Raw genomic sequence first — 16,876 nt, forward strand, 5'->3', positions numbered from 1 at the left:
ATATGTCATCCCGTTGCCCTCTTGCCTTCATAGTTTCTGCCAAGTAACCAGAGCTTTGTCTTATTGTTCTGTATGTGACTTCTTGTTTTTCTCTGCTGCTCTCAGGATTCTTTTCAAGTTTTTGGTTTTGTCTAGTGTGATTATGGTATGATTTGGTGACTTTTGTTTTGGGGGGGGAGTTCTAACCTATATAGGTTTTATTGAGCTTCTTGGATGGTCAGCTTTTTGTCTTTCATGATATTTGGGAAGTTTTTTGACAGCAAGTCTTCAACAATCTTCCCTGTCTTTTCTGTTTTCTTCCCCTTTTCTGGAACTCTGATCATGTCAAAATTTTTGCTCTTGATTGTGTCTCACATAATTTCTAGGTTGTCTTCATTCTTTTTTCTGATGTTTCTTCAAAGTGGCATCCATGGATTTGTCTTCAGTCTCACTGATTCTGTCTTACATTGTTTCAAATTTGCTTCTAAAACCTTCTATTGAGTTTTTCATTTCTGAAATTTTGTTGTTTATCTTTTGCATTTCTAGTTGTTGTTTTTGTATGACTTCTAATTGTTTACTTATTTTCATGTTTTGTTTTTGTATTATTTTCCTGTATTTTATTGGTTTGTCTATGTTTTCCTTGATTTTGGGTTTGTATTTGTCTGCTTTTTCCATTATTTCCTCTAGTTTTTCCTTGGCTTTGTTTGTGTTTTCTTGATCTCTTTCCTGATCTCTTGGAGAGACTTAAATATTAGTCTTTTGAATTCCATCTCAGATAGTTTTACTGCTTTTTCTTCTACCAGAAGATTATCTGATTATTTGGTCACTAGCTGGAGCCATCTTGTCCCACTTTTTTATATGTTTCAATATTGTCTGTTATCTCTGAAACATTAAAGTATCATTTATTAATTGTTTGCTTTTTTTCTTCCTTTTGTTTTGTTTTGATATCTCAGGGCAGGCAGGGCAGACATTGTTTGATAGTTCCTCACCTTTGGGCACAATAGCTCACTGCTTTTACTGGGTGGGCAGGGGAGCAGCAGGCAGGGCAAACCCACTTAGCTCTCCAATGGTTCGGTGAGGTCACTGACGATGGAATGGGATGCCGCTGTCTGTCTCCTGATTTTGGTCCAATGATGTGAGACTGTTCATAGCTCCTTACCAGATGGACAAGATTGTTGGATAGGGAGTAGAATGGGCTCACTTCCTACCATTCAGCAGTTGGTCGAGTGCAGCAAAGGGAGTGGCAGTGAAGATTTGGTGCAGTGGTGGGCCTGAGTACTGGGAATGCTGTAGCTGACACAGTATTGTTGGGGGACCTGTGAGAAAGGAGGAGAAGTGGCAGGAGGGACAGATGGATGAGGGATGGGAAAGCATGTTTCTCTGGTTACCTAGTGCTCTGTCTCCTGTTGAGAGCTCCGTGAAGTTGCCTTTCAGTAATTTTTTTGCTGGAGTGTGTTCCAAGATGGTGACACTGTGCCATTGTAGCTGGCAGGTGACCTCTACTCTGTGTGTCTCCTTGTTCTTTTTTTTTTTGTCAGCTTTTTCTTCCAGTCAGTGTTTGATTTAATTCCTATTCCTTCATTTGAATCTTAGTGTTCCAGGATTGATTTTTGTATCTGTTTTACTTAGTTTTTCAGGTCTTTGCTCCAGAAGGGCAACACCCCTGAGTAGGTTGCCATGTTGGCTCTGCCTCTCTATTGTTATATTTTTATTTTTAATCAAACTTATTTTTACATAACCATATTTATCATTCTTTCTTTGAATCATTTATACTTTTGATTTCAGGCTTAGGAATATATACAGACCTGGAGATATATATTTATAACATTAAAATGTAGAATTGAAAAATGTCTGTATATGTGGAATGAACAATCATTGAAATTAATATTTTTTGGCCTTTATTTAAATGTGTAAAACCTGAGACAAAGCAACCTGTGCAAAGAGAAGTTTTATTCCTGATACCATAGATATTTTGTTTTATCAGATGGTGCTTTGTGAAAGGGCTTACTTAGGATCAATAACAAAAAAGAAATTAAGCAAATAGTGTTAAATGATTAATCCAATTGAAGTAACTTTGGAATAAAACTAGATTTAACTATGCCCTTCCCTATATTATATTTAAGATTGCTGGATAGCCAGAACCCTGACATATCATTATCGACTGTTAAATTATCAAAATACTTCCAGACTAGGTAAGTGCTAAGGAACCCTTGTGGCATGATGGTTAAGCATTCAGGTACTGCCTAAAAGGTTAGTGGTTCAAACCCACCAGGTGCTCAGCATGAAAAAAGACCTGGCAATCAGCTCCCTTAATATTAAAGCCTAGGAGACCCTGTGGGGGCAGTTCTACTCTGTCCTACAGGGTCACTGTTGATTCCACAGCACACAACAACAGGTAGATTCTAAATAGTTTCTAACCCAAGACTCCAACCCAAATGTTCTTGCTAATCTTTATTTTCCTTGTGTCCTGGGCTGCTTCTCAATTCTCGAACTTAAAGATTGATGCTTGACATACACAGACTCCTTTAGAACTCTACTCTAGTGCCTAGACTGAGTCCCTTGTGACTGAGTAATGCTATGCCATACCAATGGTTAGCTATTATCAACCCACCCCTGTCTCCATACACTGTCAACTCTCAGCAAGAGGGGCATTGCCCTTAGCTTCGCATTTTCAGTAGCTGCACACATCACAAACACAAAATATAACTTAATGAAAGAGCTTGTGGGGGTTTCTGTCACTTGGGATCTGGCCTTCAGCATGGTGCAGCATGACTCTAACTCCAGACGTTCATTCTGGTGACTAACATCATTCAGTTGACAAGGAAATTCCTCTTTATATCTCTTTCCCTATGTCTTCATAAAAACGAAACAAACAGACTACTGTGTTTGAACATCACGATGTTTTGTGGATTGTGCCAATGTCAATATTGAAGACAGACTCTGCTTCCAAGTTTTGGGATGATCTGAGTGCTAGAAACAGTTAGATAAAAGAAAAAGTAATTAATCTAATAAATACTTCCTCTCAGATGACAAGAATTAAAGACTCTTTTATAATAAAGTATTTCCCAGCATATAGAAATTAACAAGAAAAATGATTTACATCTTTCCATATCTTAAATATATTTTTAATATTTTTGGAAAAAAATCATATTTTGTTTGAATATAATCATATTTTATTCTTTAATTCTTCAGATCATGAAGAGTACAAATCAAAGGACTCTAAAAGTGGAACTAAGAAAAACAAAAGCTGAAAAGAAATTTCATCATACACACAACTTGAAGAGTTCAGATAATTGCTAACTAAATTTAAGTGTTGATCAAAATTATAAGAATGCATTGAAGATACTTTGGATGAAAGTCTTAACTGTTAAAAAAAAATTGCTTTTGTAAATAATTCCCAGGCAATAGTTTGGTCTTTCACTTTGCTTTTGTGAAAAACAACAAAAAAAATTTCCTTTTGTTGTGGAACCCTCACAAATACTGCCTTTCAAAATCCAGACAACCTTGCATTCTTGGTTCCTGCAAAGAAGTCCAATTACAGTTGTACTTCACTTTGTAGAATAGATGTATGCTGTAACTGGAGCTTTGTCCACTGCTTTGCATTATTACATTTTAGATGGTTAAAATAAAATGTGTGATTAAAACAACACTTGTGGTTATGTATTTTAAAGAAGAGATCTTTATGAGACATTTATGATAATACTCAAATATGTTACACAGCACATATTCTGAAGCACAATATGGTACTAAAACCCATCATTTGGTGACTAGATTTGCAACAACAGGAGCTAAGTTCTGGCTAATATCTGACCCTTTATATTTAGCTTCTATCTTAACTGTATTCTAGGTAAACAATATCTATTAAATTTCTAATTCTTATTTTGGGTACTCCCTGACCTACCTCTCTAGCTAAAGCTGTTAGTCTGTTTAAGATTCTTAGAGTAAAATCGTGTATTGTTCTTTGGCGGTAGAGTGGTAAGGTCACACTTGCAAGGGTGGACTTATTTCAGTTAGAAATCCTCTCTTTTAGCCAGTAACTAAGAGTGGAGAATTTGCTTACAGAATTAATTTTCAAACAAGTCTACTATCTGTGCTACATCCTGATATGCTGCTCCAATGTAAAAAAACAGAACTTTGGAAACTGAATTATATATGATAGGTTCAATTTTCATAAGACAATTTAATTTCTTGAATAAGACCTTACTGTGTAGTGAACAATGTTTAAGAGGACAATGGACTTTATTGTAATAATTTTCTAATCAAAATTATTGAATTCTGTAGAGAAATCATACTCATGACTTGTTAAAATATGTTGTGACAGAATTTGCTTAACCATGACTTCTCATTTATGTTTTATGAACAAGTTTTTCAGTCCCAAAGACTTTTCTTAGGGCAGCCTTCACCTCCTTGTTCCTAAGGCTATAAATTAAAGGATTGCAGAGGGGTGTTATCACAGAATAAAATAAGGTAACAATTTTTTGTACTTCCACTGGGTGTTCTGATCCAGGGCTAACATATGTCACCATAACAGAGCCAAAAAACAGGACTACCACAGCCAGATGAGAAGAACAAGTGGAGAAAGCTTTGCGTTTGTTTGCTGCTGAGGGCATCCGTTGCACAGCCAGAATCACCAGAGCATAGGAACAAAGAATAAAGAGAAAGGTGCCAACCATGAAGATAGCATTGAAAGCAGAGTAAATGAGCTGTGTGGTGGTGTCTTCAGAACAGGACAACATCATCAATGGGACAGGATCACACATAAAGTGGTTGATGACATTTGGGCCACAATAGGGCAACTGTGTAATAAGAAAAACTGGTGCTAGGAAGAGGATAAACCCACAAGACCATCCAAAGATGGCCAGGCCAGTGTATAGCTCTTTAGTCATGATGCTTGGATAATGTAGAGGATGGCAGATGGCAAGGTACCTGTCAAAGGCCATGATGCAAAGGTAGAAGCCCTCATCACATCCAAAAGAGAAGAAAAAGTAGAATTGTACAAAACAACTCACAAAGGAGATAGACTTGCTTGTGGAGAGGAAGTTGGCCAACATGTTAGGGACAGTTGTGGTGACATAACATATTTCTAGCAAAGAGAAATTCCCCAAGAATATGTACATAGGAGTGTGAAGGCGCAGGTCCCACCACACAGCACAGACAATGGCTGTGTTCCCCATCAGGGTCAGCATGTAGGTTGCTGAGAAGAGCCCGAAGTAGAGGAGCTGCGTTTCTGGGCTTGAGGGAAAGCCCAGGAGGATAAAGTGGCTAATGGAGCTGGTGATGTCTCTGCTGGATGCATTCATTAGTTTGGAAAACATGGAGATGATACTGGTTATTCAGCTTTAATGTTGTTTCTCCCTGAAAACACCAATTTCTTTACTATTTATTTAGCAACAAAACTATGATCTTCACAATCTGTTCCCAGGAATATTATTTCATTTTAATAAGATGCAAATAATAATAAAACAAAAAAGAAAAAAGACATGATTTGCTGCAAACATTAAACAAAGTCAAGATACTGGATTGCACCCAAGATGAATCACAAAATTGCAAACTTTGTGATTCTGATAAGTCATTTAGCCTGTAATTGTGTATTTCCTCATGTGTTTAATATACAGAATATAGTATATACAAATCCATGTATATGAAAATTCTTTGTAAAGCATTATGGGAAGCCAATTTATTATAATTAGTGGTAATGATCATAATAAGAAAGGAAGTGGTACTCACATTTAGACATTTTAAAAGGCTTTATCTCACTGTGGTGCAATGGAAGAGCACAGGGGATATTCTTCTGCTCCCAGCCTACCTGCTGGCTCATGTGTTGTGAAGTGATGATTACGAGGGCCTCTCTGGTTCCACAGTACTTTTTTTTTTTTTTTTTACCATACCCAACACATGTTTGATATATAAGAAATGCTTTCTCTCTACCCAGTCTGCTGGATTCAGCTCCACAGCTCCACAGCACGGGGAAGGGTCCCACAATTTTGGCACCTAAAATTCTCTGGTTGAAAATTTTGGTACGCTCCTTTGTGAATGTATGAATGCCAGTTAGGGTAGCTTACCTTCAGAAGAGGATCTGGTCTGCGTGGCTACACTGTTGAATGTGAGTGGACTTGGCCAACTGTGCTGCCAAAAATAATTGTAACATAGAAGTTTTTTTGTTTTTAAATTTCTGTGTGTGTGCATTTCCATGTTACTTTCTTCACAGCTATTTTCTATGCCGGGTCTTTTTTCTCCCTTTTAAACATACTTCCGACACTTTTTAAAATAACCACCCTAGCAATTGTCTATTGGGACAAACTTGAAACATGGAATATCTTGGTCTATTCTCTCCTGCTCGCCCCTCCCTGGTTTGTAGTTATTGAATTAAAGCTCAACTTTTGAATGTCTTGTTCACTCCGGACCCTGCTCTTGGCCACCATACTTGGCACCCATTGCCGGTGGGGCTGTGTAGATTGTATCTATCAGATCTGAATACAACCTGGAAGTTCAGTCTATTGTTTCTCATATGACATCATATCAGGTGGCAATGTAGACCAGGTACTGTAATTTCTTAAATTATAGGAAGTTTTTTGTTTGTTTGTGCTGGCTTTATTTTGGGAGACATATATTCTACTTTGATCTGTTGTGATTGTGTAGTAAGAACTTAAAAAAAAAGCTTATTTAGGACTTTTGTCCTGAATGATTTTCTCAGCTTTGGTTGTGGTATAGTATCTGAGAAAAAATAATTACTGCCTTGTCTGGAGGCAAAGTCCCGGGGTGGTCCAACTGGTTAACATGCTTGGCTGCTAACTGCAAGGAGGTTTGACTCCACCCAGAGTCACCTCAAAAGAAAGTTCTGGTGATCTACTTGTGAAAAATCAGCTACTGGGAACTCTACGGAGCTCAGTTCTACTCTGACACACATCGCCGGGTTGCTGTGGATCAGAATCCACTCAACGGCAACTGGTGTTTAGAGACAGCAAGCTATGAGGCTAGCAAATTTTGGTCACCCTCGAACAACACTTGAAATAAAAATAAAGCACATGAACATTTAAACTGTAATTATGTAGTTATTGACTACAAAATATATATAAACAAAAAGAGAGAAAGTATAAGAATATGAATGTTAATATACGAGACAATTGATGTCATTAAGTTTTGAAAATACCCTTACCTGTGGGATAATGCTCACAGATTATTCTGTTGGATTATTTTTTGTGAAGAAGAAAATTCATTCAACCACACAGGTCTTAGTGGTTATCCAATTTCTACATGACTCATTTGACTGATTTTTTAAGAGATCATTTTATGTTTATCTTTTTACATTCTGGCCTGGGTCCTAGTTCCTCAGCACCCCACTCTCAATTCTCTCAGTTATTATCACTGACAGTGGAACCCTAACAGCAGTATATCAAGTCAATATCACTACTTACCTTGCTTGGGTCTCCCGTTAGAATATTTCTTGAGGATATTAACTGTATAAACCCACAGGCCAGAGAAGATCCTATAAATGCAACAAACAAGAAGCACACAGATGCTGAACAGTTTTGCCATTTAAGGAAGAGTTATGTCACACGAAGCCAAGATATATTAAATGAGTAAAACTGAGAGCAATATTTGAGTTGGGGAGATAAAATATCAGTGAAATCAGAGGTTTGCCATATTTTCCTCTACTTAAAAAGCAACAAAAATCATCATCATCATCATCATAATAAATCCACTTCCAGCAATTAATCAAATTTTCACTCAAAATTATGGGGTCTCTGTAAACACTACTCACGGACATATTACAGAGATAAAACCCAGTGCCGTCGAGTGGATTCCGACTCATAGTGACCCTATAGGACAGAGTAGAACTGCCCCATTGAGTTTCCGAGGAGCGCCTGGTGGACTTGAACTGCCGACCCTCTGGTTAGCAGCTGATAAAGAAACTAGATAAAAATATTTCCCAAGACTCAGGGAAACAAGAAGAAAATTAATGTTTTCAGTCTTCTCTGTCTTCATTTTATGCTAATCAAATGTTTACATTCTCAGAGCAGAAAGAAAGCCCTTGCTTGTGAATCCATTTACACAGGAAACTCAGCATTTGCTGACATGCAGCATGCAAAGTTTTCATGCTCTCCTTGCCTATGTGTCTAGAAGAAAGGTCAGAGAGCAGAAATAAAATATTACCCCACAGAGTGAAAAGCAGGAGAGGGGCTTCTGAAGAATTAGATGATCCAGTTTGTAACCTGGCATGAGTTGCAAAGAGTGGATCTTAAAAGATTTTTTCTCCCCAGCATCAAAGCTCATGTTTATGATCAATATGAAAGCCCAAATGATAGTACCATGTATATTTATTTCCTTGTATTGTGGCCTTTTCACATTTGGGACCCTGTCCCCTGATATTCTTAAAGTATTTGTTCAACTGATGAGATCGCTTTTGAATTTTATCTATTTACAATGAATTCCCAAGCCTTGCCATTCCCTAAGGAATAGTGTACTTGCAGAATTGGATTCTTACCTTCTCATGCTTCTAATAACCAGGCAATGCAAAAGGTTCCCAGGGGAATAATTAAATAGTAACAGAGCTTGTCATAATGCCCACAATAGGAAGATCTGCCACTAGTGTCCCTGTTTCCGTTTTGAAAAGAAAACATTCTTTGTCCACCATTAGCTCACACATTTGTTTAGAGACATATGAGCAGTAATTTTATGATAGCTATTAGAAAAATAGTATTTTAGGAGCTAAGGCTGCAAACATCAACAAACATTTAATAGAAACGGGGGATATAACAGTAAACAAAAGAGAAAAATTCTTATCTACATTGGGAAGGCAGGTGACAGAAAAAAAGTGAAATCAGTAAGTGAGTAAATTATATGTATTTTTTTCATTTGAGAAAAACTGAAGAGTGGAAATGGGATAGAGCTTGGGGTTGTGGGCAGGCCTTTTAATTTCAACAGAATTTTAAGGAAAGCCTGGTAGAGATGCAAATATTTGAGCACAGGCTTGAAAACCTGAGGGAACAAACCTTGAGGTCATTGAGAGAGCGTTTCATGCAAAAGGAACAGTCAATGCTAGGAACCACAGGTAGGAGTGTGCCAGTGTGATGAAAGCAAAGAGGGCCAGTGAGCCAGGGCAGTGTGAACCAGGGAGATAGCCACTATCTGGCACCCACTCCTATTATCTCCACTTCTTCTCTGTATAGCATCTGTACTTCATTTTACTCTTTAATTCAAATTTTGAATTTTCTAGTTTGCAGATTTTAATCTTAATTGATTCTCCCAGGTAATCTATTAGAATTTTGTCAACATCTTTATAAACCACTCTCCAAAAACAGTTTTGATTTTTACGATTACTGTCAAATTGACTCTCTGCAGTCTTAATTCTGAGGTGTATTTTAAATTGCAGATAGTTTCAATGACACATTGAAATTAAAAAAAAAGTTTCTAGGTTTAATATAAATACATCATTTTTAAGTTGGATCACCTTTCTTTGGAGTGAGCAAGACCACAGCCTTTGGTATTGATTGTACCTCAACACAAAGAAAAAAAAAAAATCCTCACAAACGGACTGATACCCAACATCGTGATAAATAGAGAAAAGGTTAAAGTTTTCAAGGATTTCATTTTACTTGCATCCACAATCAACACCCACGGAGGAACAGTAAAGAAATCAAAGGACACTTTACATTGGGCAAACGTACTGCAAAAGACCTCTTTAAAGCACTGAAAAGTTATCAGAAGGGACCAGTCCCTGGAGAAGGGCATCATGCTTGGTGTAGAGAAACGACTTTCACCAAAGCCTTCTGCAACAAAGAGGTATTTTTATTTTATTTACTTTTTATTGTGCTTTAAATGAAGGTTTACAGAGTAAATTAGTTTCTTACTAAACAATTAATGCACATAGTGTTTTGTGACATTGCTTGCCAACCCTGTAATGTGTCAGCACTCTCCCCTTCTTGACCTTGGGTTCCCCATTTCCATTTGTCCAGCTTTCCTGTCCCCTCCTGTCTTCTTGTCCTGGCCCCCGGGCTGGTTTGCCCATTTAGTCTCCTATACGTGGTTTAGCTATGTGCATTATTGTTTGTTTTACGGGACTGTCTAATCTTTGGTTGAAGGATGAACCTCAGGAGCGACCTCAGGACTGAGCTAACAGGATGCATAGGCACCATACTTTCAGGGTTTCTGCAGTCTCTGTCACACTAGTAAGTCTGGTCTATTTTTGTGAACCTGGATTTTGTTCTACATTTTTCTCCAGCTCTGTCCAGAAACCTCTATTGTGATCCCTGTCAGTGCCATCAGTAGCAGTAGAAAGGCATCACCTAGTTGTGCTGGACTCAGTCTGGTGGTGGCTGTGGTGGTTGTGGTCCATTTGTCCTTTGGATTAACCTCTCCCTTGTGTATGGTTTTCTTCATTCTCCCTTACTCCAGATGCCATGGGACCAGTGGAGGATCTTAGATTGCCTCTCACAAGCTTTTAAGACCCCAGATTCTACTCACCAAAGTAGGGCGCAGAATATTTTTTTTTTTTTTATAAACTATGTTATGGCAACTGAGGTAGATGTTCCTCAAGACTATGGTTCCCAGCCCTCAGCCCAGTAATTTGGCCCCTCAGAGAGTTTGGATGTGTCTATGAAGCTTGTCTTGGTCGAGTTGTGCTGACTTTTCCAGTATTGCCTACTACTGTCTTACCCTTCATTAAAGTTACCACTTATCTATCGTCTAGTTAGTGTTTTTCTCTCTCCACCTCTCCCATCCCTTGTAACCATCCAAGATTGTTTCTTTCTGTGTGTAAACTTTTCCATGAGTTTTTTTATAATAGTGGTCTCATACAGTATTTGTCCTTTTGTGATTGACTTATTTCACTCAGTATAATGCCCTCCAGGTTTATCCATGTTGTGAGATGCTTCACAGATTCATCACTGTCCTTTATCATTTCGTAGTATTCCATTGTGTGTATGTACCATAGCTTGTTTATCACTTCATCTGTTGATGGGCATATAGGTTGTTGCCATCTTTTTGCTATTGGGAACGACACTGCAATGAATATTGGTGTGTGTATGTCTATTTGTATGACAGGTCTTATTTCTCTTGGATATATTCCTAGGAGTGGGATTGCTGGATCGTATGATATTTCTATTTCTAGCTTTTTAAGGAAGCACCATATTGGTTTCCAAAATGGTTGTATCATTTTGGATTCCCACCAGCAGTGCAGAAGAGTTCCAATCTCCTCACAGCCTCTCCATTTGTTATTTTCTGTTTTTTTGACTTGTGCCAGTAATGTTGGGGTGAGGTGGCATCTCATTGTAGTTTTGATTTGTATTTCTCTAATGGCTAGTGATCATGAGCATTTCCTTATGTGCCTGTGAGCCGCCTGAATGTCTTCTTTGGTTAAGTGTCTGTTCATATTCTTTGCTCATTTTTTTAATTGGATTATTTGTCTTTTGATGTAGAGGTGTTGAATTTTCACATAGATTTTAGAGATTTGAACTTTGACAGATTTGTCATAGCCAAAATTTTTTTCCCAGTCTGTAGGCTTTCTGTTTACTCTTTTGGTGGTGTCATTTGATAAGCATAAGTGTTTAATTTTTAGATGATCCCAGTTGTCTAGTCTATATTCTGGTGTTTATATGGTTTGTATTGTATTTATGCCATGTATTAGGGCCTGTAGCATTGACTGTATTTTTTCTTCTATGATCTTTATGGTTTTTGGTTTTGTATTTAGGTCTTTGATCCATTTTGAGTTAGTTTTTGTGTATGGTATGAGGTATGGGTACTATTTCATTTTTTTACAGATGGTCATCAGGTTTTGCCAGCACCATTTGTTAAAAAGACTGTTTTTTCCCCATTTAATGGACTTTGGAAACTACTCGATAGCACTTTTTTTTTTTTTAATGGGCTTTGGGCCTTTGTCAAAGGCCAGGTGACCACAGATGAATGGATTTACATCTGGGTTCTCGATTCTGTTTCATTGATCAATGTGTCTATTGTTGTACCAATACCAGGCAATTTTGACTACAGTAGCTGTATAATAGGTTCTGAAGTCAGGTAGTGTGAGGCCTCCTATTTTATGCTTCTTCGGTAGTGATTTACTTATCCAGGACCTCTCTCCTTTCTATATAAAGTTAATGATTAGTTTTTTTATCTTGTTAAAGATTAATGTTGGTATATGGATTAGGATGCATTGCATTTGAAGATTTCTTTCAGGTAGAATTGCCATTTTCACAATGAAATCAAGGGATTTTTATTGTGACATATCAGGAAACAAAATGGGAAATTGGCTGCAAGCACTCAGGCTATAATCAGACCAAAATCCAAAGAAAGACTATCTATACGTGCTTTTTATAGAATTCTGACAGGTCCTGATTCATTATGAGTAAATTACTTACAGATTATTAATGGTTAAATAAAAGAAAAAGAACTAAGATAATGACTGGGTGATCTTGTCTTTCTTTTCTAACAATTTGGTCTCTTGGTTCACTGGTCCTGGGTCTGTCACATGATGGTTTTTTTTTTTTATATTATTTATTATGTGGGCTACTTATGATATTGGGTAGAGCTTTAACTCGATTCCTAGGGTAATTTGTTATTTAGTTTTGGTACACATGTCCAATGTCCATTGAACACTCTGTCCCACTCCTTTGATGTAGCTTTCTATTGTTTTAAGCTTTTCAGATTCTGACAAACAAGTTGGCCTTTTGTGGTTATGGCCTTCTGTGGTTAGGTTAACCCTTTATCACTGGTAAAATAGAAGGACAGTGAAAAAGAGGAAGACCCTCAATGAGATGCATTGACAGAGTGGCTATGGTAACAGGCTCAAACATAGTAAGGATTGTGAGGATGGTGCAAGATCGGGCAGTATTTTGTTCTGTTGCACATGGTGTTGTCATGACTGAAAACTGATTTGATGGCACCTAACAACAACATTTTAAAATTCCTACAAAAGTTTTTTTAAAAATCCCCTGATTCTAATGATAGGAGGCAGCATGGTGGAAAGCAAGGGAATGAGTCATCCCACGGTACTTTATTCATAACTCTGCTCAGCAAGTACTGTTTTATCTTCCCATCATAGATGTTGTTATGAATGAAATTGTGTTCCCCAAAATATGTGCTGAATTCGGTCTTAGTCAGCTAGTGCTACTATAGCAGAAATACAACAAGTGGATGGTTTTAACAAACAGAAATTTATTTTATCACAGTTTAGAAGGGCTAGATGTCTGAATTCTGGAGTCAGTTCTAGGGAAAGGGTTTCTCTGACTTTTGGCTCTGGAGGAAGGTCCTTGTGTCTTTGAGCTTCTGCTTTTGGGAGATCTTCATGTGGCTTGGCATCTCTCTTGCTCCATCTCTGTTTCCTTTGCTTAGTGGTTTAATGTCTTTTGTATCTGAAGAGAGATTTACTTAAGATACACCCTACTTAAGATCCACTCTCATTAGCTTAACAAAGGCAACTCATACCCAAATGGGATTATAACCACAGGCATAAAAAAAAGTGTTGCTGTTAAGTCCATTCCAACTCACAGCGACCTTATATGACAGAGTAGAACTGCCCCATAGGGTTTCCAAGGCTGTAATCTTTATGCAAGCAGGCTACCACATCTTTCTTCAACAGAGTGTCTGGTGGGTTCGAACTATTGACCTTTTGATTAGTAGCTTAGGGCTTAAACACTGCATCACCAGGGTGCTCCTACCACAGGCACAGAGGTTAGAATTTATCAAACATGTTTTTGGGAGACAAAATTCAATCCATAACATTCAACTTTTTGGCTCCACAAAGTTCATGTCCTTGCCACAGCCAAACACATTCACCCCATCACATCATCCCAAAAGTCTTAAATCAACTCAAAGTCCAAAATCTGATCTTCTGAATCATCTAAATCAAATATGGGTGAGACTTTAGGCTTAGTCCTTCCTGGGGCAAAATTCTTCTTCATCTGTGAACCTGTGAAATCTGGAATACAGACTATCTGCTCCCAAAATACAATGGTGGAACAGGTAAAAGGTATGTATTTCCATTACAAACAGGAGAAATTGGAGGGAAAGAAGGGACAATGGGCACCAAGCAAGTCCAAAATCCAGTGGAACAACGTACATTAGCTCTCAAGGCTTCAAAATAATCCTGTGTTCTCTGAGACGATCTAGGCAACAGCCCTGCCCTCCAGGTGGTGGGTGTTGGCCATGCCCTCTGGATTTTGGGTAGAGTCTTCTCAGCGCTGTGCTGGGTCATGGTTTTTTGGGATATCCCACTTAATTGACCTAATAACGTGTTTGGTGCTTCTGTTGTACTTTCTAGTTCACTGCGTAGTGACTGGGGCCTTAAAAGCTTGCAGGAAGCCATCTAGGCACAACAATTTGCTTTTATAAACCTGGAGCAACAAAGGAAGAAGAAGCATCAGAAACAGGAGGAAGGTATCGAAAGTGTGGCTAATTTTCTCCACAAACAACTGCCTCCTTTGCCATGAGACCACAAGAGCTGGATGATGCCTGGCTACCACTGCTGAATATTTTGATCAAAGATTCCATAGTAGAATCCTGATCAAAAGGGGGAAAATGAAGAACAGAATTTGAAATTCTCATGGACTCCAGACTTTCTGAAGCCATGGAGGCTGAACGAAACCTTGAAACTATTGACCTCAGATAATCTTTAAACCTTAAGCCAAAAATATCCCCCAAAGTCATCTTAAAACTGAACAACAGTTTAACTTAACTAGTAAAAAAGATCTGCCTTGAGTATTATGCTCTTTTAAGAACATAAGAAATGACAAAAGCAACTTGAAAGATTAGATAGGAGCCTTACAGAGCACTGAGTTTATGTTAATGAGGGAGGAACAACTCGGAAAAGAGGGTGAGAATGGTTGCACAACTTGAAGACTAATCAATGTCAGTGAAACATACATGCAGAAAATGTTGAATTGGTGCATATTTTAGTATCTTCTCAACAACAATAACAACAAAATAAATAAAATTTAGAAAAGATAGATTCATTTGTGCTTAAAGTCTTAAAGAAATCTCAAGCACATTTGTGTTATGAAATATAATTCCAGAGGAAAATCAGAAAAGAACCCTGGGTATAAAGACTGGGAGGCCTGGAAATTGATATGGAAAGCTAAAGCCACACTGCTGAGGAAATGCAGTTTGTTGAAATACACAAATTTGGTCTCCGTCACACACACAGGGCTGGTAGTTACAAGGTTGAGAAAGAGGCTGTCTCAGGGGGACAACTAAGGCCTGAGATTCCTCAGCCTATTTTCCCAAAATGCCTCTTCTAATGCACACCCATCCCAGAAATGGTTAACATTCTTTTCATATTTACATAAAGCTTTTAATCATACTGAGTTGCATATCACTGTAGGACATTTTCTCTTCAACTTATTAGGTATTTACACTAGTTCCAGAAAATTATACACAATTTAAATAATTATTTTAGAAAATAAAACTAAGAAAAGTTGACATATATGAAAAAACATAGAAAAAATTACTAATGGCAACGCTAAACCAAGAAAACAACTCACTGCCACAGAGTCGATTCGGACTCATAGCGACCCTATAGTAGAGAGTAGAACTGCCTCATAGAATTTCCGAGGAGTGGCTGGTGGATTGGAACTGCTGACCTTTTGGTTAGCAGCTGAACTCTTATACACTGCACACCACTAGTCCATCTAAATCAAATCATCTCTAATACCTTGCTGTACTTTCCAATTCCTTTTCAACCTATTTATTATAAATACTATAGCTATATTTTGAAGCCTATCTTCCCATTTAATATCATATCTTAAGTCTTTAGTCATATTTCAGACAAACTTTAGAAGTGTTTAATACCAGTAAAGCATTTTATTATGTATACATGTCACAGTGTTCTTAACCATTTCTCTATTGGTGTATGTTTATTTGCAATGTAAGATCTTTCTCCAAAGAAGATTTTCTGATGACGAACTTGAAGGACTGAGATGGATATGAGGAATGAAGATGATATAAAGGAGAACAAGTCTGGGAGGGGGTAGAGTACAAAACCAAGAAGTTGGGGTCCCTATCATACTTTTGTCTATTTATGTGGGGAGACATCAGCAAGCTCCCCTAAACAACACTTGCTAAAGTGACACAGAACTTTGTGTGCTAAAGGAGCTTAAGGTAGCAAGAATATTTTCCAAGACCATTTATAGGGAATGAAAGATATAACAAGTTTATTTGTATACATACGTATGTACATACATACACTTATATATACATACATATCTATGTAGAGGGTCAGCAAAAAAGAGGAAGACCCTCAATGAGATGGATTGATACAGTGGCTGCAACAATGGGCTCAAGCATAGCAATAATCATGAGGATGGTGAAGGACAGGGCAGTGTTTCATTCTGTTGTATATAGGGTCACTACGAGTCGGAACAGATTCTACAGCAATGGGTGTGGTTTTTCGTTTTATACATAAATGCATATAAATAGATATAACTGTGTATGTAAGTGTGATTTGTTTTCCTTGAAGGGTTATATTTTTTTCTGCATACTGGTTCTGAACCAATTTTAATTTTGGGAATAGGGTCTATCACCCCTACTCTTTTCAGATTGTGCTGCTGAAGTCTCCCGTGAAATAGCACCCAGATATCAGACAGAAGTCCCTTACTGCTGACCCGCCTTTGGTTCCTGAAGCAACATCTCTCCCCATTTCTGAGAGCAGAATTAGAAACAAAAAACAAGCCTTCTGCAAAACTGTCAAGCTGAGATTTTTGAGTAAAAAAATTTTAAATATTTTGTTTTCATAAAAAAAAAAGTGCTAGTCATAGTAAATTAGGAAAACATATGAAGAAGCTTTTTTATGAAGAAGCAGAAAAAATCACCCATAAACTCACTACCCAGTGATTGCAGCTATGGAGATTTGATGTACTTCCTTCCTGTATTTTCCTAATTATAAAATAAATTCAGAAGTAATTGTGTA

At 37.6% G+C, this 16,876-nt stretch overlaps 1 protein-coding gene across 1 annotated transcript; it reads right to left on the reverse strand.

Annotated features, from left to right (window-relative positions):
* Positions 1-4,078: 4,078 nt before the first annotated feature.
* Positions 4,079-5,096, reverse strand: LOC135232534 (olfactory receptor 11G2-like). The gene has a single exon (XM_064291918.1). It carries the CDS (start codon positions 5,094-5,096, stop codon positions 4,326-4,328), a length of 771 nt encoding a protein of 256 aa, XP_064147988.1. The 3' UTR covers positions 4,079-4,325.
* Positions 5,097-16,876: the final 11,780 nt, after the last annotated feature.

Source organism: Loxodonta africana, chromosome 10 (genome assembly GCF_030014295.1).
Source record: "Loxodonta africana isolate mLoxAfr1 chromosome 10, mLoxAfr1.hap2, whole genome shotgun sequence".
Taxonomy (NCBI): Eukaryota; Metazoa; Chordata; class Mammalia; order Proboscidea; family Elephantidae; genus Loxodonta; species Loxodonta africana.